Source organism: Eriocheir sinensis, chromosome 25 (assembly GCF_024679095.1).
Source record: "Eriocheir sinensis breed Jianghai 21 chromosome 25, ASM2467909v1, whole genome shotgun sequence".
Classification (NCBI taxonomy): domain Eukaryota; kingdom Metazoa; phylum Arthropoda; class Malacostraca; order Decapoda; family Varunidae; genus Eriocheir; species Eriocheir sinensis.
The window spans coordinates 16,509,885-16,527,234 of record NC_066533.1 but is presented as its reverse complement, the minus strand read 5'-3'; the positions used below and the strand labels follow the sequence as shown (position 1 = coordinate 16,527,234).

At 45.6% G+C, this 17,350-nt stretch overlaps 2 protein-coding genes across 51 annotated transcripts; both read right to left on the bottom strand.

Annotated features, from left to right (window-relative positions):
• Positions 1-1,873: 1,873 nt before the first annotated feature.
• On the bottom strand, positions 1,874-7,276 carry LOC127003498 (uncharacterized). 50 transcript variants are annotated; one of them, XM_050870271.1, is made up of 8 exons: positions 6,754-7,276; positions 5,090-5,267; positions 2,845-4,320; positions 2,743-2,776; positions 2,591-2,678; positions 2,459-2,522; positions 2,360-2,427; positions 1,874-2,294 (listed from the first exon to the last, which is right to left on the bottom strand). In XM_050870271.1, the coding sequence occupies exons 1-3, from the start codon at positions 6,887-6,889 to the stop codon at positions 3,984-3,986; spliced, it is 651 nt and encodes a 216-aa protein (XP_050726228.1). In that variant the 5' UTR covers positions 6,890-7,276; the 3' UTR covers positions 1,874-2,294; positions 2,360-2,427; positions 2,459-2,522; positions 2,591-2,678; positions 2,743-2,776; positions 2,845-3,983. The 50 variants fall into 50 exon arrangements, with proteins under 50 accessions (XP_050726228.1, XP_050726220.1, XP_050726242.1 ...); XM_050870263.1 differs by having other exon boundaries at positions 2,459-2,492; positions 2,557-2,776; XM_050870285.1 differs by having other exon boundaries at positions 2,625-2,776.
• Positions 7,277-14,500: 7,224 nt separating this feature from the next.
• LOC127003497 (nucleic acid dioxygenase ALKBH1-like) lies at positions 14,501-16,973 on the bottom strand. Its single transcript, XM_050870252.1, has 5 exons — positions 16,734-16,973; positions 16,271-16,418; positions 16,068-16,179; positions 15,256-15,412; positions 14,501-14,613 (listed from the first exon to the last, which is right to left on the bottom strand). Exons 2-5 carry the CDS (start codon positions 16,391-16,393, stop codon positions 14,520-14,522), a joined length of 486 nt encoding a protein of 161 aa, XP_050726209.1. The 5' UTR covers positions 16,394-16,418; positions 16,734-16,973; the 3' UTR covers positions 14,501-14,519.
• Positions 16,974-17,350: the final 377 nt, after the last annotated feature.

Genomic DNA, 17,350 nt, shown 5'->3' with positions numbered 1-17,350 from the left:
GATTTATTACTATTGTATTTTTTTATTTGGTCGTTTTTTTTTTTTTTTTTTTTTTTCAGTCCCCGTGTCGTGGAGAGTCACACCTGTCGTCTACCTGCTTGAATTTCCAGGTATGAATTCATTGTTATTTTGACTTTCCCTCTCCTTATAAGTGAATTTCCAGGTACGAATTTACTTTCCCTTTCCTTCTAAGTGAATTTCCAGGTATGAATTTACTTTCCCTTTCCTTCTAAGTGAATTTCCAGGTATGAATTTACTTTCCCTTTCCTTCTAAGTGAATTTCCAGGTACGAATTTACTTTCCCTTTCCTTCTAAGTGAATTTCCAGGTATGAATTTACTTTCCCTTTCCTTCTAAGTGAATTTCCAGGTATGAATTTACTTTCCCTTTCCTTCTAAGTGAATTTCCAGGTATGAATTTACTTTCCCTTTCCTTCTAAGTGAATTTCCAGGTATGAATTTACTTTCCTTTTCCTTATAAGTGAATTTCCAGGTATGAATTTACTTTCCCTTTCCTTCTAAGTGAATTTCCGGGTATGAATTTACTTTCCCTTTCCTTCTAAGTGAATTTCCGGGTATGAATTTACTTTCCCTTTCCTTCTAAGTGAATTTCCAGGTATGAATTTACTTTCCCTTTCCTTCTAAGTGAATTTCCGGGTATGAATTTACTTTCCCTTTCCTTCTAAGTGAATTTCCAGGTATGAATTTACTTTCCCTTCTAAGTGAATTTGCAGGTACGAATTTACTTTCCCTTTCCTTCTAAGTGAATTTCCAGGTATGAATTTACTTTCCCTTTCCTTCTAAGTGAATTTCCAGGTATGAATTTACTTTCCCTTTCCTTCTAAGTGAATTTCCAGGTATGAATTTACTTTCCCTTTCCTTCTAAGTGAATTTCCAGGTATGAATTTACTTTCCCTTTCCTTATAAGTGAATTTCCAGGTATGATTTAACTTATTTTTACTTTACCTTTCCTTATAAGTGAATTTCCAAGTATGAATTAACTGTTATTTTTACTTTGCCTTTTCTTATAAGTGAATTTCCAGGTACGAATTCACTTATTTTTTCCTTTCCCTTTCCTTCTAAGTGAATTTCCAGGTATGAATTTACTTTCCCTTTCCTTCTAAGTGAATTTCCAGGTATGAATTTACTTCACCTTTCCTTATAAGTGAATTTCCAGGTATGAATTTACTTCACTTTTCCTTATAAGTGAATTTCCAAGTATGAATTTACTTTCCCTTTCCTTCTAAGTGAATTTCCAGGTAAGAATTTACTTTACCTTTCCTTCTAAGTGAATTTCCAGGTATGAATTTACTTTCCCTTTCCTTCTAAGTGAATTTCCAGGTATGAATTTACTTTCCCTTTCCTTATAAGTGAATTTCCAGGTACGAATTCACTTATTTTTTTCCTTTCCCTTTCCTTATAAGTGAATTTCCATGTATGAATTAACTGTTATATTTACCTTTCCTTATTAGTTTACCTTTATCATGGAGGCAATCCGTTCCCTCGCCTCCCCTCACCTTCGCCTCACTTACCTGTTTGTGTTCACCTGTCAGAACGAATTTAATTAACCTTTTTACCTTTCCATTTTGTTGCATATTCCTCACCTTCCATATCAGGTCTTGGGCAGGAAGTGTGTGTGTGTGTGTGTGTGTGTGGTGGTGGGGGAGGGGGGGTAGGTGTGCGTGTGTGTGTGTGTGTGTGGTGGAGGGGGGGTAGGTGTGTGTGTGTGTGTGTGTGTGTGTGTGTGTGTGTCGTTTAGCAACATACCATGACTACGTGTGTGTTTGAATCTTCCGTGTCTGGCTACACACACACACACACACACACCTACACACACACACACACGGGGAGGGCAGACAAACAAAACACGTCACACTCACGTTTAGGAACATGTTTAATACGAGTAAGCGTATCCATAACAGGAGCAGCAGTAACAATAATAATAATAACAATAACAATAATAATAATAATAATAATAATAACAATAATAATAATAATGATGATGATAACTTTCTTCTACTTTTCTTTCTTTTTCTTTCCTTCACCTCCTCCCAAACCCCTTTAATAAAAAAATAAGTTAGGTAAAGCAAAAAAGCCCCCCATCTGCTGCCCCCCATAAGAAAAAATAAAGAAAATAAACAAGGAGAGAGAAAATCATCTCCCCTCCTCCCTGTTTTCTCTCCCCTCTCCCCAGCCCCCTCACTCCAAAAATCATAATGGTCCCTTCTTTTCTAGTTTATCTCCTCCCTTCAAAAAAATTACCTCCCTTCCTCCTCCTCTCCCTCTCCAAAGTTACCTCCCTTCCTCCTCCTCTACTCCAAAGTTACCTCCCTTCCTCCTCCTCTCCCTCTCCAAAGTTACCCCCCTTCCTCCTCCTCTACACCTCCAAAGTTATCTCCCTTCCTCCTCCTCTCCCTCTCCAAAGTTACCTCCCTTCCTCCTCTCCCTCTCTAAAGTTACCTCCCTTCCTCCTCCTCTCCCTCTCCAAAGTTACCTCCCTTCCTCCTCTCCCTCTCCAAGTTACCTCCCTTCCTCCTCCTCTACCTCTCCAAAGTTACCTCCCTTCCTCCTCCTCTACCTCTCCAAAGTTACCTCCCTTCCTCCTCCTCTCCCTCTCCAAAGTTACCTCCCTTCCTCCTCCTCTCCCTCTCCAAAGTTACCTCCCTTCCTCCTCCTCTCCCTCTTCAAAGTTACCTCCCTTCCTCCTCTCCCTCTCCAAGTTACCTCCCTTCCTCCTCCTCTACCTCTCCAAAGTTACCTCCCTTCCTCCTCCTCTACCTTTCCAAAGTTACCTCCCTTCCTCCTCCTCTCCCTCTTCAAAGTTACCCCCCTTCCTCCTCCTCTACCCCTTCAAATACCCTTCCTTGTTTTCCCCAATATCTACCCCTTTACTTTCCCTTTCCTCCCCTTTCCTTTCACACTGTACTCCCCCCCCCAAGATATGACCCCCTTTTTAAACCCTTGCCCCCCCTCCCCCCTAAAAAAAAGTTCGAGAAAAGAAAAATCAGTCCCAAGTCCTCACAAATCAAAACAACAAAACAATCTCACGTAACCTTCTCCCAAAACCTTTCCCACCTCCTCCAATTAATAACTAACTAATGGGGAGCGTACACCCAGGGGACGCGTCGCTTCACTCACTCGCCGCCTCCACCCCCTGACCCGAACAAGCTAACGCGCAGCTACCGTCCATCTCAAGTCCCTCCCGGCAGGATCGATCTACTTGCCTCTACCATGAGCTACGTGGGCGTCCCCTTTTTCTCCTCCACCCAGGACTGACCCGACACAAGAAGGTCAGGTTGGGTCAGGTTGCTTCTCCTACTTCCTCCATAATACAATAATACCCCAGAAACAAAAGACATCCAGGTGAGGTCAGGTCAGGTTAGGTCACTTCTTACTCCCTCCAAAATACAGTAATACCCCAAAACAAAAGACATCCAGGTGAGGTCAGGTGAGGTCAGGTCAGGTTACTTCATTTACTTCCTCCAAAATAGAATAATACCCCAAAACAAAAGACATCCAGGTGAGGTCAGGTGAGGTTACTTCATTTACTTCCTCCAAAATAGAATAATACCCCAAAAACAAAAGACATCCAGGTGAGGTCAGGTCAGGTTACTTCAATTACTCCCTCCAAAATAGAATAATACCCCAAAACAAAAGACATCCAGGTTGGGTCAGGTCAGGTCAGGTTAGGTTACTTCATTTACTTCCTCCAAAATAGAATAATACCTCAAAACAATAGACATCCAGGTGAGGTCAGGTGAGGTCACTTCTCTTACTCTCTCAAAAATACAATAATACCCCAGAAACAAAAGACATCCAGGTGAGGTCAGGTCAGGTTAGATTACTTCTCTAACTTCCTCCAAAAAAATAATACCCCCAAAACAAAAGACATGTAGGTGAGGTCAGGTTAGGTCACTTCTCACCCTCCAAAAACACAATAGTAACCCCCCCCCCCGCCCCCCTAACTCAAAGCCCCCTCCTAGCGTCACCCACTCCGCAACTCCACTTTGACCTGCGGGAACTCGAGGTTGTGGAGGAGGCGCTGAATGTGGAGCTTGGCCAGGCTGCGTTTGTCAGGGTCGAGGCGGCGCATGACGGGTACCAGCGACAGGCAGAACAACCTCTCCGCGTCCGCCTCCCACTCCAGCGTCCCCGCCAGAGTGCGCTTGGATTCCCCTTCGGAGGATTGGTACGAGTCCACTTCGGTTTTGATCCTCTTGGTCAGCGGGGGAGACGGGGATGGAGGCTCCTCGTCGGTAAGGTCACACTCCTCCTCTTCCTCTGAGATGCCTGCCTCCGAGGGGGTCTTCTTCTTCAGCGGTCTGTGGAGGAGGAGGAGGAGGAATTTTAGCCAGGAGGAAGATGAGGATGAGGAAGAGAAGGAGGAGAAGGAGGGAGAGGAGATGGTTGTTGAGGAGGAGAAAGAGGAAGAGAAGGAGGAGAAGAGATGGTTAGGGAAAGGAAGAAGAGGAGATGGTGGTAGAGGAGGAGGAGGAGGAGAAAGAAGAGGAAGAAAAGGAGGAGGAGGAAGGGAAGTAATGTTAGTTTTGGTCAATGTAATCTCTCTCTCTCTCTCTCTCTCTCTCTCTCTCTCTCTCTCTCTCTCTCTCTCTCTCTCTCTCTCTCTCTCTCGTGACGTTTCTCTATATTTTTCGCTTTCTAATTCCATAAAGTGACTCATTTTTTGACAATCAGGAAAAAAAAAGAAAATTGGGTAAATGGTGTGTGTGTGTGTGTGTGTGTGTGTGTGTCAGTCATATAGTCAGTCAGTTAGTCATTTAATTATTTAGTCAGTCAGTCAGTCAGATAGTTGGACAGTCAGTCAGTCAATCAATCAATCAATCAATAAGTAAGTCAGTCAGTCAATCAGTCAGTCACTCATTTAGTCAGTTACAATTTTAGTCAGTCAGCCAATCAATCAGTCAGTCAGTGAACTAGTCGGTCAGTCAATCAATCAATCAGTTAATCAGTCAGTCAGTTGTTCAATCAGTTATTCAGTCAGTCAGTAGGATCAGTCAGCAAGTCAATCAATTATTCAATCAGTCAATTATTTAGTCAGCCAGTCATTGAGTCCGTCAGCCCGCCACTCACCCCTGCGCGGTCCTGTGCCTGACGTGCGAGGTGAGGAACATGAGGTGTGACATGAGCGCCCAGCTGCCCTGGTACACCTGCAGGGCGCTGGCTCCCGCCTTCTTCGCGTTCACGTTCTTCCGCATCTCACGAGCAAACTTGTCCCGCAGCACGCGCCACCGCGCCTGGCACTCGCGGACTGGACAGGGGGAGAGGGAGAGGGACAGGTGTTAGACGCTTGATTATGGCAAGGCTAAGGCACAGGTACACAGCGAAGATAGGGGTGGGGAGGGAAAGGTTTGTCTGATTATGGAAAGGTTGAAGACAGGTACACAGCGAAGGCAGGGATGGAGAGAGACAGGTGTGTTATGAGGCATTTTGGTCACCGGAGTCCCCCCTTGAAAAGCTACCACAGAAAACGTGCAGTGCTGGGTGTCGGCGGGGACTCAAGCCTTCCCTCCCGCGTTGCCGTGCATTGATCAGCGCGGCGCGGCGGGTCGCGGGGCGGCCTGCGAGGCGCCGCGCTGCCGCCGCCGCCACGCCGCACACACACGCGGCACCACTGCGGCCACCGCGGCGAGGCGAGGCTGGGTGTGTGTGTGTGTGTGGCAGGTCTGAGTGTGAAAGGGATTTGGGAGTGTTAGTGAACTCTGACCTAAAACTAAATAAGCAATGTATTAGTGCGAGGAATGGGGCTAACAGGGTATTAGGCTTTATTAACAGGACGGTAACCAACAGGAGTGCAGAGGTCATTCTCAGACTCTATTTAGCGTTAGTTAGGCCACACTTAGATTATGCTGTCCAGTTTTGGTGCCCACACTACAGAATGGACATCAACTTGCTAGAATCAGTTCAGAGGAGGATGACCAAGATGATTCAGGGGCTGAGGAACCTCCCATATCAAAATAGGCTGAAACATCTAAACTTACATTCACTAGAGAGACGAAGAGTGCGGGGAGATCTGATAGAAGTATTCAAATGGGTCAAGGGTTACAACAAAGGCGATATAAGTAAAGTACTGAGAATTAGCCAACAGGATAGAACTCGCAGTAATGGATTTAAATTAGAAAAGTATAGATTTAGGAGAGATATAGGCAAGCATTGGTTTAGTAATAGGGTGGTGGGGGAATGGAATAGACTCAGCAGTCACATAGTTAGTGCAGGGACGATAGCTTGTTTTAAGAGTAGACTGGATAGCTACATGGACGAGGACGAGAGGTGGCAGTGAGGTGTGGGTGCAGTAAGGTGACGGGGTGCTGGATGCGTGCCTGGGTACCGCCGGTATAACGAGGATCAAGCCTCTACCTGTAACCCCTGTAACTACACCTCACCCACCGTGAGTAGTTGGGGGGATTCTGGAGCTGCCCTGTGTAGGCCACCCGGCCTCTTGCAGTTTCCCTGTGTTCTTATGTGTCGGGGAGGGGTGCCGCCAGACAGCAAGGCGTGCCGGGCGGTGGCGTGCACGCGGCTCTGCACGGCGGGACACGGGGCGCAGAGCCTCGGCAAGGCGTCAGGTGCACGGGACGACCGTTCACTGCGTAGGGCGGGGAGGCGGAGGGGGGAGGGAAGATGGCGTGCAGGGAGAGGCAGGGCAGGAAGGATGCTGAGGCGGGGAAGGGTGAGGGCGGCCCCGGCCTGGGCGGGGCAGGGCGGGGCGAGGCCGGGGAAGGCGGCGGCAGGCTTACCGTGCAGGCCCAGGCTGTCGGCCACGGCCTGCCACATGGTCTCCTTCTTGCGCAGGTCGCGGTAGTCGGGGCTGGTCTGGTCGTACAGGCCCGGGTACTGCTGCACCTCGATGATGAGCCGCTCGTCCAGGTTCATGGCGGCGGGGGCGGCGGCGGGACACACACGCTGGACACTGGCTCCCGGGCGGCGGCGCGCCACTGCGTCTGCTCTGCGGGCGTTGGCGGCCCGGTACGACAACTGCCGCGGCTGTCGGCGTCACCCGCGGCGGGGGCGGACGGCGGGCGGCGCGCACAAGGGCGTGAGGCCGGGGCGTGGGGGCGGCCGGGACACGCCCTGACGGGGGGCAGCGGCCGCTACAACGACGCATCTCCACTTCTACGCCGCGGCGGCGGCGGCGGCGGTGATGGTGGTGGTGCAGGCGGCGCTGTTCCCTTGCGATCGCCGCCACCACCGCGCCGGCGGCGGCGGCGTTGCCCTTCCGCCCCCGCTGTCGATCAGAACGTGTGGCGCCGGCAGGGTGGAGGCCGTGTGTGTGTGTGTGTGAGAGAGAGAGAGAGAGACGGGTGGTAATGAAGGATGTGGCTCATGAGGGGCCGGCGGGGAAGGAAGGGAGGGAAGGAGGCCGGGAGGGCGGCAGGGATAGGCCACGCACCAGGTAGGGGGGGGCGGGCTGCAGGGGGAGGCTGGACGCGTGGCAGCGGCTGAAGCACGGCTAAGGAGGGGGGAAGCAAAGGAGAGGGGGAGGCAGGAGTTGGAGTAGGACACAGGACCCCCCAGGCAAGGATGGCAGACCTGCGGGGGAAGGATGCTGGGGCCGGGGCAGCCTTCCCAGCCCCGGGTGACCTCTGGGTACCGGGGCGGGGGCGGGGGTAACGTGAGGGAAAGCTGGTGTGTGTGTGTGTGTGTGTGTGTGTGTGTGTGTGCGTTGGTCAAGGTTGGGGTGTCTTTCCCTTCCTCTCTTCTCCTCAATCCTCTTCTCTCCTCTACTTTCTCTTCCTCTCCCTTCCCTTTTTCTCCTCTTCTTTCCCCATCTTTTCACTCCTCTACTTTTCCTCTCTGATTTATCCCTTCATCTTTCCATTTCTCTCTTCTTTCCTTTCGTCTCCTTTCCTATCCTCTGCTTTTCCTTCCTTTTCTTCCCATATTCCTTTCATCTCCTTCTCCTTCCTTTCATCTACTTGAAATTACTCTCCCTACCTCTCCTGTTTCCTCTCTTCTTCTTCCTCTTCCTCTTCCTCGTCCACATTTATTCTTAATTTTAATCGACACATTGCAAACAAGAAGAAGAAGGAAAAAAAATAATGTCCATGAAAAAGAGAAAGGGGAAGAAAAGAAAAAGGAAGAGGAGGAAAGGGAATAGAGAAGAGGGAAAAATCGCTGAGAGAGAGAGGAAGAAAGGAAGATTGAGAAGGATGAGAATGAAAGAGGGGAGGGAATGGGAAGGAGAAGAGAGGAAGAGGAGGAGGTGGAGGGAAGAGAGGGGGAGGGGGTTAGGGGATTCGTTTATTGCTAAGCGTATAACAGACAGATCTAGGTCAATGATATCACACACACACACACACACACACACACACACACATACTATCCTTCCCTTTCTTTTCCCCCTTTTCTCCCTCTTTCTTACACATATCTCCCTTCCCTCCTTCCCCTTTCTCTCCCTTTCCTTTTCTCTCCTTCTTTATCTCGTTTCCCTCCATTCCTACCTACTTATTCACACACACATACACACACACGCACGTACATACATAATTACGAGATACTATACCAACCTCAATACATACATACATACATACATACATACATACACAAGAGATGTATCTTGTGTCCGCATATCATTCGCTCATTTAAACAGCATCCGCATTCGCATCCGTTATTTTTTTTCTAACTGTCAGCGTCCGTTCGCATTATTTTGTCCGTCATCCGCGTCTGTGCCGGGGAAACACACACACACACACACACACACATTTACATAATTAACTTCTTTACCCTCTCAAGGCCGCTCTGTGTGTGTGTGTGTGTGTGTGTGTGCAGGGCCGGATTTACTTGCTTGTGGGCCCTAGGCCAAATCTCATCAGGGGGCCCCCCCCCTCGCCAATATATATATATATATATATCTATATATATATATATATATATATATATATATATATATATATATATATATATATATTGTGTGTGTGTTGTTTGTGTGCGTGTGTGTGTGAGAGAGATTTTGACTGTCCTTTTTTCAAGAAAACTTAAGGACAAACAGGCTCAAAAAAGGACAGACTGTCCTTAAAAGGACAAACATGGCAACCCTGCCACACAGTACAGTCTGGTGACTGCGGCAGTTTCAAAAGAGCAACCTGCATTGTGAGTCAGTAAATTTAATTTTTGTGGAATGAATATGACACACAAAAGTTGATGAATGTGGATTTTTGGTCAAGGTGCTGAAGGTTAACGAACATTATTCTCTCTCTCTCTCTCTCTCTCTCTCTCTCTCTCTCTCTCTCTCTCTCTCTCTCTCTCTCTCGACCATTAGGCCACCACAACTTAAGTCCCCAGGACCCCAGTGGGCCCTAGGCCAATGGCCTATGTTGCCTATTGGCAAATCCGGCCCTGTGTGTGTGTGTGTGTGTGTGTGTGTGTGTGTGTGTGTGTGTAGGTCACGTTGGTGTCATTTAGTCATTATTTCTCTTTATTTTATTCCTCTACTTTGGAAAAAATGGTCCATTATTATCTCCTTCTGCCTTATTGAATTTAGTTTCATCTCCCTTTAGGAAAAAAAAAAGCACTATATCACATTACTGTCATTTTGTTTTAGTCATCCATTCAACGCCGAAGAGGAAGCGTCACAGAAAATGGTATCCTCGGTTACTTTTAATGGGATACCGCGAGAAATATTTGCCCGGGTTAAGAAGGACAAGGAAGGAAGGAACGGAGGAGAGGGAAGGAGAAGGAAAGGAAAAGGAAGAGCAGGGAAGACAAGAAAAGGGGGAGGAGTGGAGGAGAGTGGAGAAAGAGGAGGAGGAAGGGATGCAAGAAAAAAAAAGTAAGAAAGGAATGAAGGAAGATAAGACAGTTTTAACAATGAACGATAAGAGAAAGAAGGAAAGAAAGAAAGGAAGGAAGGAGATAGTTGTGGCAATAAACGAAGAGAGAATAAGAAAAAAAGTCAGGAGATAATTGTGGTAGAGAATTATAAGAGTCCTGCCTTGTCATGTGTAAAAAAGGAATGAAGGAAGATAAGACAGTTTTAACAATGAACGATAAGAGGAAGGAAGGGAGGAGATAGTTGTGGCAATAAACGAAGAGAGAATAAGAAAAAAAGTCAGGAGATAATTGTGGTAGAGAATTATAAGAGTCCTGCCCTGTCATGTGTAAAAAAGGAATGAAGGAAGATAAGACAGTTTTAACAATGAACGATAAGAGGAAGGAAGGGAGGAGATAGTTGTGGCAATAAACGAAGAGAGAATAAGAAAAAAAGTCAGGAGATAATTGTGGTAGAGAATTATAAGAGTCCTGCCTTGTCATGTATAAAAAAGGAATGAAGATAAGACAGTTTTAACAATGAACGATAAGAGAAAGGAAGGGAGGAGATAGTTGTGGCAATAAACGAAGAGAGAATAAGAAAAAAAGTCAGGAGATAATTGTGGTAGAGAATTATAAGAGTCCTGCCTTGTCATGTGTAAAAAAGGAATGAAGGAAGATAAGACAGTTTTAACAATGAACGATAAGAGGAAGGAAGGGAGGAGATAGTTGTGGCAATAAACGAAGAGAGAATAAGAAAAAAAGTCAGGAGATAATTGTGGTAGAGAATTATAAGAGTCCTGCCCTGTCATGTGTAAAAAAGGAATGAAGGAAGATAAGACAGTTTTAACAATGAACGATAAGAGAAAGGAAGGAAAGAGATAGTTGTGGCAATAAACGAAGAGAGAATAAGAAAAAAAGTCAGGAGATAATTGTGGTAGAGAATTATAAGAGTCCTGCCTTGTCATGTGTAAAGATTTAGATGACTTTAAACAGTTAGCTGCGGGGATCATGTTTCTTAGGTCAGGTTAGGTTAGGTTAGGTTAGGTTAGGTTAGGTTTGGTTAGGTTAAAGGCCCCTCTAAGGAAAACAATGAGAAAGAATCATCACTCACGCAAACCATTTCATAATATATATATATCAACGCACATGTGATCAGTTTATGCATCATCTATTTTGGGGGGTTTATATCATGGCAAAAATTTGTCCCGTTGCTGGTACACGGTAAAGCCACAAATTTGGCCTGTCGCTGGTACACGGTAAAGCCACAAATTTGGCCCGTCGCTGCTACACGGTAAAGCCACAAATTTGGCCCGTCGCTGGTACACGGTAAAGCCACAAATTTGGCCTGTCGCTGGTACACGGTAAAGCTACAAATTTGGCCCGTCGCTGCTACACGGTAAAGCCACAAATTTGGCCCGTCGCTGTTACCGGGTTAATGAACTTGAGATATTGGTTTCATTCTTTGTGTTATTCCTTTCTATTATAATGAAGTGGTTAGAGGAATACAATGAACTCCCACATTATATAACTCCTTTATTTTATTCCTTTGGGTCCTGTCATGAAGGGAGGGAGTCCTTGTTGGGAGGAAGGACTTGTCGGACATTCATGTTAATCCTACACTCACGAAGGTACTCTAGGATGTCTGCTGTATCATTGTCATCATCATCATCATCATCATTATCCCTGTTTTCTATATCATTGTTTTCATTACTTCTATCACTGTTTTCCTTGTTTATACTCTTGTCATTATTTTCATTGTTTTCACCATTATCATCCTTCTTTTTCCCTTTGTTTCCTTGTTCCTCTTCTTCTTCTGTCTTCCTCCTCCTCTTTATTGGTTTTTCTGCTTCATCCTCCTCTTCTTCCTCTCTTTCGCTCTTCTTTTCCTTTATCAATTCTTCCTGTTGGCATTCTTTGTTTTCATTCTTCTTCTTCCTCTCTTTATCTTCTTTCTCTTCGCTCTTTATTTCAACTTCCATTTCTTCCCTTTCTTTTCTCTCCTCTTCTTTCCCTCTCTCATCTTCCTCAATCTTATCTCTTCCTATTTCCTCATTCCTTCTCTTCATATCCTTTTTATCTTCATTCATATCATCCTTTTTATCTTTATTCTCTTTGTTCTTCCCTTTATCTTCTTCATCTTCCTCCATTCCTTCTTCATTTCTCTTCTTACCTTCATTTTCCTCTTTTCTTCTATTCATATCTTCATTTTTATCTTCATTTCCAAGTCCACAAGATTCAGTTAACCATGGCTCCTCCTCTTCCACCTCCTCCTCCTTCTTCCTCCTCCTCCTCCTGGCCCTCCTCCACTCCTCCCTGGGCAGTATCCGCGGGACGGCATGGTAGCAGAGTCTGGAGGGTCCGGACATCACCACCAAGTCCCCGCTGTGTAGCAAAACAGCACTTGGTTCCCTTGCCTTGGTCTGCCCACCGATGAGGAAGATTGCGCTCTGCCCGAAACTGTGGGAGAGAGAGAGTGAGTGAGTGAAAGAGTGAATGAGAGTGAATGAGGATGAGTGTAGGTGTGAGAGTGAGTGTGAGACAGGCTAGGAAGAGAGAAAGGTTAGTGTGTGTGTGAGTGAGTGAGTGAGAAAGTGTGAGAGGGAGAGATTTACATAGATTTACATAGAAAATCAGACCACACAGACCCCATGGTCCAGACTTGGTGGTCTGTCCTTAAACCTAAGTGATTTTACATTAATCAGAAGACTCCAAAACGTTGCATTTCTACTCTAGTTGATATTAAGTTGAAGGAAGTGACGGTCGAGCTTATTTTTGAAGGAGTCAATCGTGTTACACTGGACCACTGACGGTGGAAGCTTATTCCATTCTCGCTTTTCTAGCGTTGGTGAAGAAAAATTTGGTGCAGTCTGAATTTACTTGTCTACATCTGAGTTTTATGCCATTGTTCCTCGTCTGCAAAAGTGTCATCGATCATAAACAATGTTGATCTGTCTACATTCGTGAAACCATTAAGTATTTTAAAACATTCGATCAGTTTTCCTCGGAGTGACGTTTCTCAAGAGAGAACATGTTAAGGGTGAAAGCCTTTCTTCGTAGGATTTGTTGCGCAAGGAAGGGATCATTTTCGTTGCTGACGCTGAACACCTTCTAATTTAGCAATATCCTTTGCATGGTGGGGAGACCAAAACTGTACCGCATATTCCAAGTGGGGTCTGACTAAACTGTTGTAGAGCAGAGTATTACATCTTTATTCTTGAATACAAAGTTTCTTTTAATGAAGCCCAACATTCTGTTCGCTTTATTTGCTGCATCGATGCATTGCTGTGAGAATTTGAGGTTTGACGCGATTTTGACCCCAAGTCTTTGGCGCATTGAGCAGCTTTTGAGTTTAACGCCCGCATTTCGTATTGAACTTCTTATTCCTCGTTCCAACTTGAAGGACCTGGCACTTGTCTACGTTAAGGGCATCTCCCATCCATCCGACCAAGCTGAAATTTTGTGCAAATCCTCTTGGAGGCTTTGCCTGTCTTAAATCAGTGAGAACCGATTTGCCAATCTTTGTGTCGTCTGCAAATTTACTAATGCGGTTATTGAGTCCAACATCCACGTCGTTGATGTAAATAGTGAAAAGCACTGGGCCAAGGACCCGAGCCTGAGGACGCCACTAGTGACAGGCGCCCACTCTGAGTTAAATCCGTCGATCACTACTCTTTGTTGTCTGTTGCTCAACCAATTCGCGATCCATTGGTTTACTTGACCGTCAATACCTATTTGCTTTAATTTGTAAAGTAATTTATGATGCGGGACTTTATCAAACGCTTTCTGGAAATCAAGATAGACTACGTCCAGTGATTTGGTTACGTCATAAACAGTGAAGAGGTCGTTATAAAAGGTTAATAGGTTTGATAGGCAGGATCTTTTGTTTCGGAAGCCATGTTGTGAGTCCCCAATCAATGAGTGTGTGTGTTTGTGTGTGAATGAGTGAGTTTTGGGTAAGAGGAAGGGTAGGGTAAGTGAGGTAAGGATAAGGGAGGGTTAGGGAAAAAGAGGTTAGGGTAAGAAAGGTTAGGGAAAAAGAGGTTAGGGTAAGAAAGGTTAGGGAAAGAGAGAAGTTCAGGGTAAATGAGGTTAGGGTAAGAAGGGTGAGAGAGAGAGAGAGAGAGAGAGAGAGAGAATTAGGGCAAGAGAAAGATGAGGTCATATTCCAAGAGATGTCAGCTGAGAAACACACACACACACACACACACACACACACACACACACACACACACACCTGAACGAGAGCAAAGGTGCGGTAACATATGGTTCGGAGTGGTCAGTGTGTGGGCCAAGGGTGGCATTGGCGGGGTAGTAGTTGATGATGGCTGCCTGCGCTCGGAACACCTCCTTCACTCCCGCACCTTCCCCCTCCCCCAGCCCCAGCACCCTCGCCACCACCCCACACAGCTCCACCAGGCTCTCAGGCATCTCTCCTTGGCTCTCCTCACTGTATTCCTGAAAAGAGTGATTGTTTTATGTATTTATCTACAGAGCAAGTCCAGGAATCAATCTCTATTAATTAAACCTAGAGCTCATTCTGCTTTGCGATTGCTTTTCCGAGAACACAGCCCTGTCGTAAGTGTCATTATTGTTTCTGCCATTATCGTCATCCCTATCATCATTGTCCTATTCCTCTTCTTTTTCTCATTCCATTGTTTTCTTGTTTTCCTTCTTTTCATTCATTCTCCCTCGTCCTTCCTCTCTTTACCTGCATAAGACAGTTGTGACGGGGTTGGATGAGGTGAAAATAATGCTACACTCCACTTGCCTTGGTGTCCCAGTTGTGGTGGTAGCCGAGAGTGACCCAACGCAGCTTGTGCCTCAACCCACCCCTGCGGCCCTCACTCCTGGAGGCAGACAACAGCCGCTCAGTCAGTCAGCGAATCAGTCAAAATATCGAAAAGTGCCAACGATCAATAATGCAAAAATTAAGCAGAAAATAAGACAAAAGTGGGAGACATTCACAGCCTGTCCAACCCCATGAGGGAAAATTGGAACGTTAAATGAGAAAAAGATGGAGAAGAAGAAGAAGAAGAAGAAACAAAAACAGACAGATAACAGCCGCTCGTTCAGTCAGCGAATCAGTCACAATGTGGAAAAGTGTCAAGGATCAATAATGCAAAAAAATTAAGCAGAAAATAAGACAAAAGTGGGAGACATTCACAGCTTGTCCAACCCCATGAGGGAAAATTAAAATGTTAAATGAGGAGAAGAAGAAGAAGAAGAAGAAGAAGAAGAAGAAACAAAAACAAGAGTAAAAAAGATGCAATGTAGGAGAGTGCTAAGGACCAAGAACACAAAAAAAACAAATCAAACAAAAAGAAAAAAGAAAAAATGCAACAGGGCTGAGAAATAATGACCAAGAGTGCAAAAAACAAGAACAAAACAAATTAAAAACAAGAAGATGCAAAACAGGAGAGTGCCAAGAACCAAGAGTGCCTCCCTCCACCCTCTCTCCGTCCACCCAAGAATGCCAGTCAGTGCCGTACGTGTGACAGAGGCTCCACCAGGTCCTGTCGGGGGTGAGGTGTATGCCGTGTGAGGCCAGGTTGGTCTTGTTGGTGGCACAGGGCAGCTCACACAGGCAACGTCGTGCCCACGCCAACTGCCCGGCGCGGGTGAAGGGGTTCCGTACCACTAACAGGCCTGGCGAGGGGGGGAGGTCAGGTGGGGTTATATAGAAGAAAAAATTATGCAGATAACACACACAGAATTATGTGAAATGAAATACAGAAGATTATGTGGAATTATATGGAGGAGAAATGCAAAGAATTGTATGGAAAAGAAAACTATACACAGAAAATTATATGGAGGAGATATAGTGAGAATTATGCAGAAATATAAAGAGAAACAGAAAATTATAGGTAAGAGAAAATTATATGGAGGAGATATAGTGAGAATTATGCTGAAATATAAAGAGAAACACAGAAAATTATAGGTAAGAGAAAATTATATGGAGGAGAATTACAGAGAATAAAATGAAAGAAATACAAAGAATCATGCAGAATTATATAAAGAGGAGAAATAGAGAACATTATGTAGAATAATACAGAAGATAAATACAGAGAAATACATGGAACAGAAAATTATCTAAAGGAGAAATACAGAGAATTATGCATATATATAATTATACAGAAGAAAAAAAGAAAATTATGTGGAAGAAATGATAGAATTATGTTAAGTCAATACAGTCCTACACATATTAGAGATAGAAGACAAAATGCATAAGAACTATCAAAGTATAGATTCCATGAAGATGTCTGATGTGTACCAAAAGTTTAATAATGCTGCCAAGTCTCACCTGGGTGCCTAACGAGGGAGTGGATGGCCCAGGTGTGTGGGGGCGTGAGTCCTGACACCTGTGCTGCCCGCTGGTCCTCCTCTGACACTGTGGGAGCTGGCAACACTGTGACCTGTGGATGAGGGAGGCAGGAGTGAGGGGAAGGAAAGATGGATGAGTTTATCAGGTAAACGCCCATCAGACAAGCGTACAGATGGCCTCACCTCACTTAATGAGTCGACATCAATGGCCTGACTCAGGTCTGGTGGCGGTTGTCTCCTCTTGTAGTACTTGAAGACATCCTTGAACCTGTCCACCTCTGTCTTTGTCTCTTTCTCTTTGTCCATGGTGGTGGTGGTGGTGGTGGTCAGACTGAAAGGCAATAAAAGTAAAGTTGGGGCGTGTGTGGTAGCTGAACGTGACCACAAAGTTCATCTTTGTCACGTCGGCCCTTGAGCTTGGCGGACCAGTGTGACATCAAGGCTACCACACTTTACTTTCCCACAGTCCCCATGCACCCATTTATCCACCAGACCCAGAGGGGGATGAACAGCTGGGGGAGATGACATCAGGTTACTATCCTTAGCAGCGATGGGTTACTAACCTAACACTTCACTTAGCCACACACACAGTGACTCCTTGCCTGTCTGTCTGTGTATGTGTGGCAGATACACAGAGGCTCCTTACCTGGCTAAAGTTTGAACAGTTTTTCAGAGTTCCTTTGCTGCCCTTCCGTGGATGTCAATAATAATAATGTGTGTAGTCTTCGATTTCTTTTACTTTTCTTCAATATTTTATCCACATGCAGCCTCTTCCGCTTCTTCCTTCATCTCCGACTTTTCCTTCTTTTTCTCCTACTTTCCCTCCTCTTCTCCAGTCTTTGCGCCCCGCGCCGCCCCCACACGCCTGGCAGCGGGTGTGTTTACATCGGCGGGTTTGTTGACATCCTGGCGGGGCGTTCGCGGCGATCCGACTCAGCAATCCGTCTCAGCCGCTGCCTCCAGAACATTCAAACGGCCTTAGAACAACAGTAAACAACAGTGCGTGAGACTTTGGAAAGGTTATTATTCTCGTGGGAGCAATATTGGAGGCGCGTAGCGATTCTCCATATTTACCAAATAAACTAGCTCACGTCAGGTTTAATTAAGAGGTAACATTTATTTCATTTTAGTATTTAACCCGTACAGTACTAGCGACGCGTATACACATCAGCGCCTATGATTGCAGGAAATACTAGCGGCGCGTATACACGTCGGGCTTGCTAAACACTTTTACAGTCGATGTAGCATTTTTTTTTTTTTTGC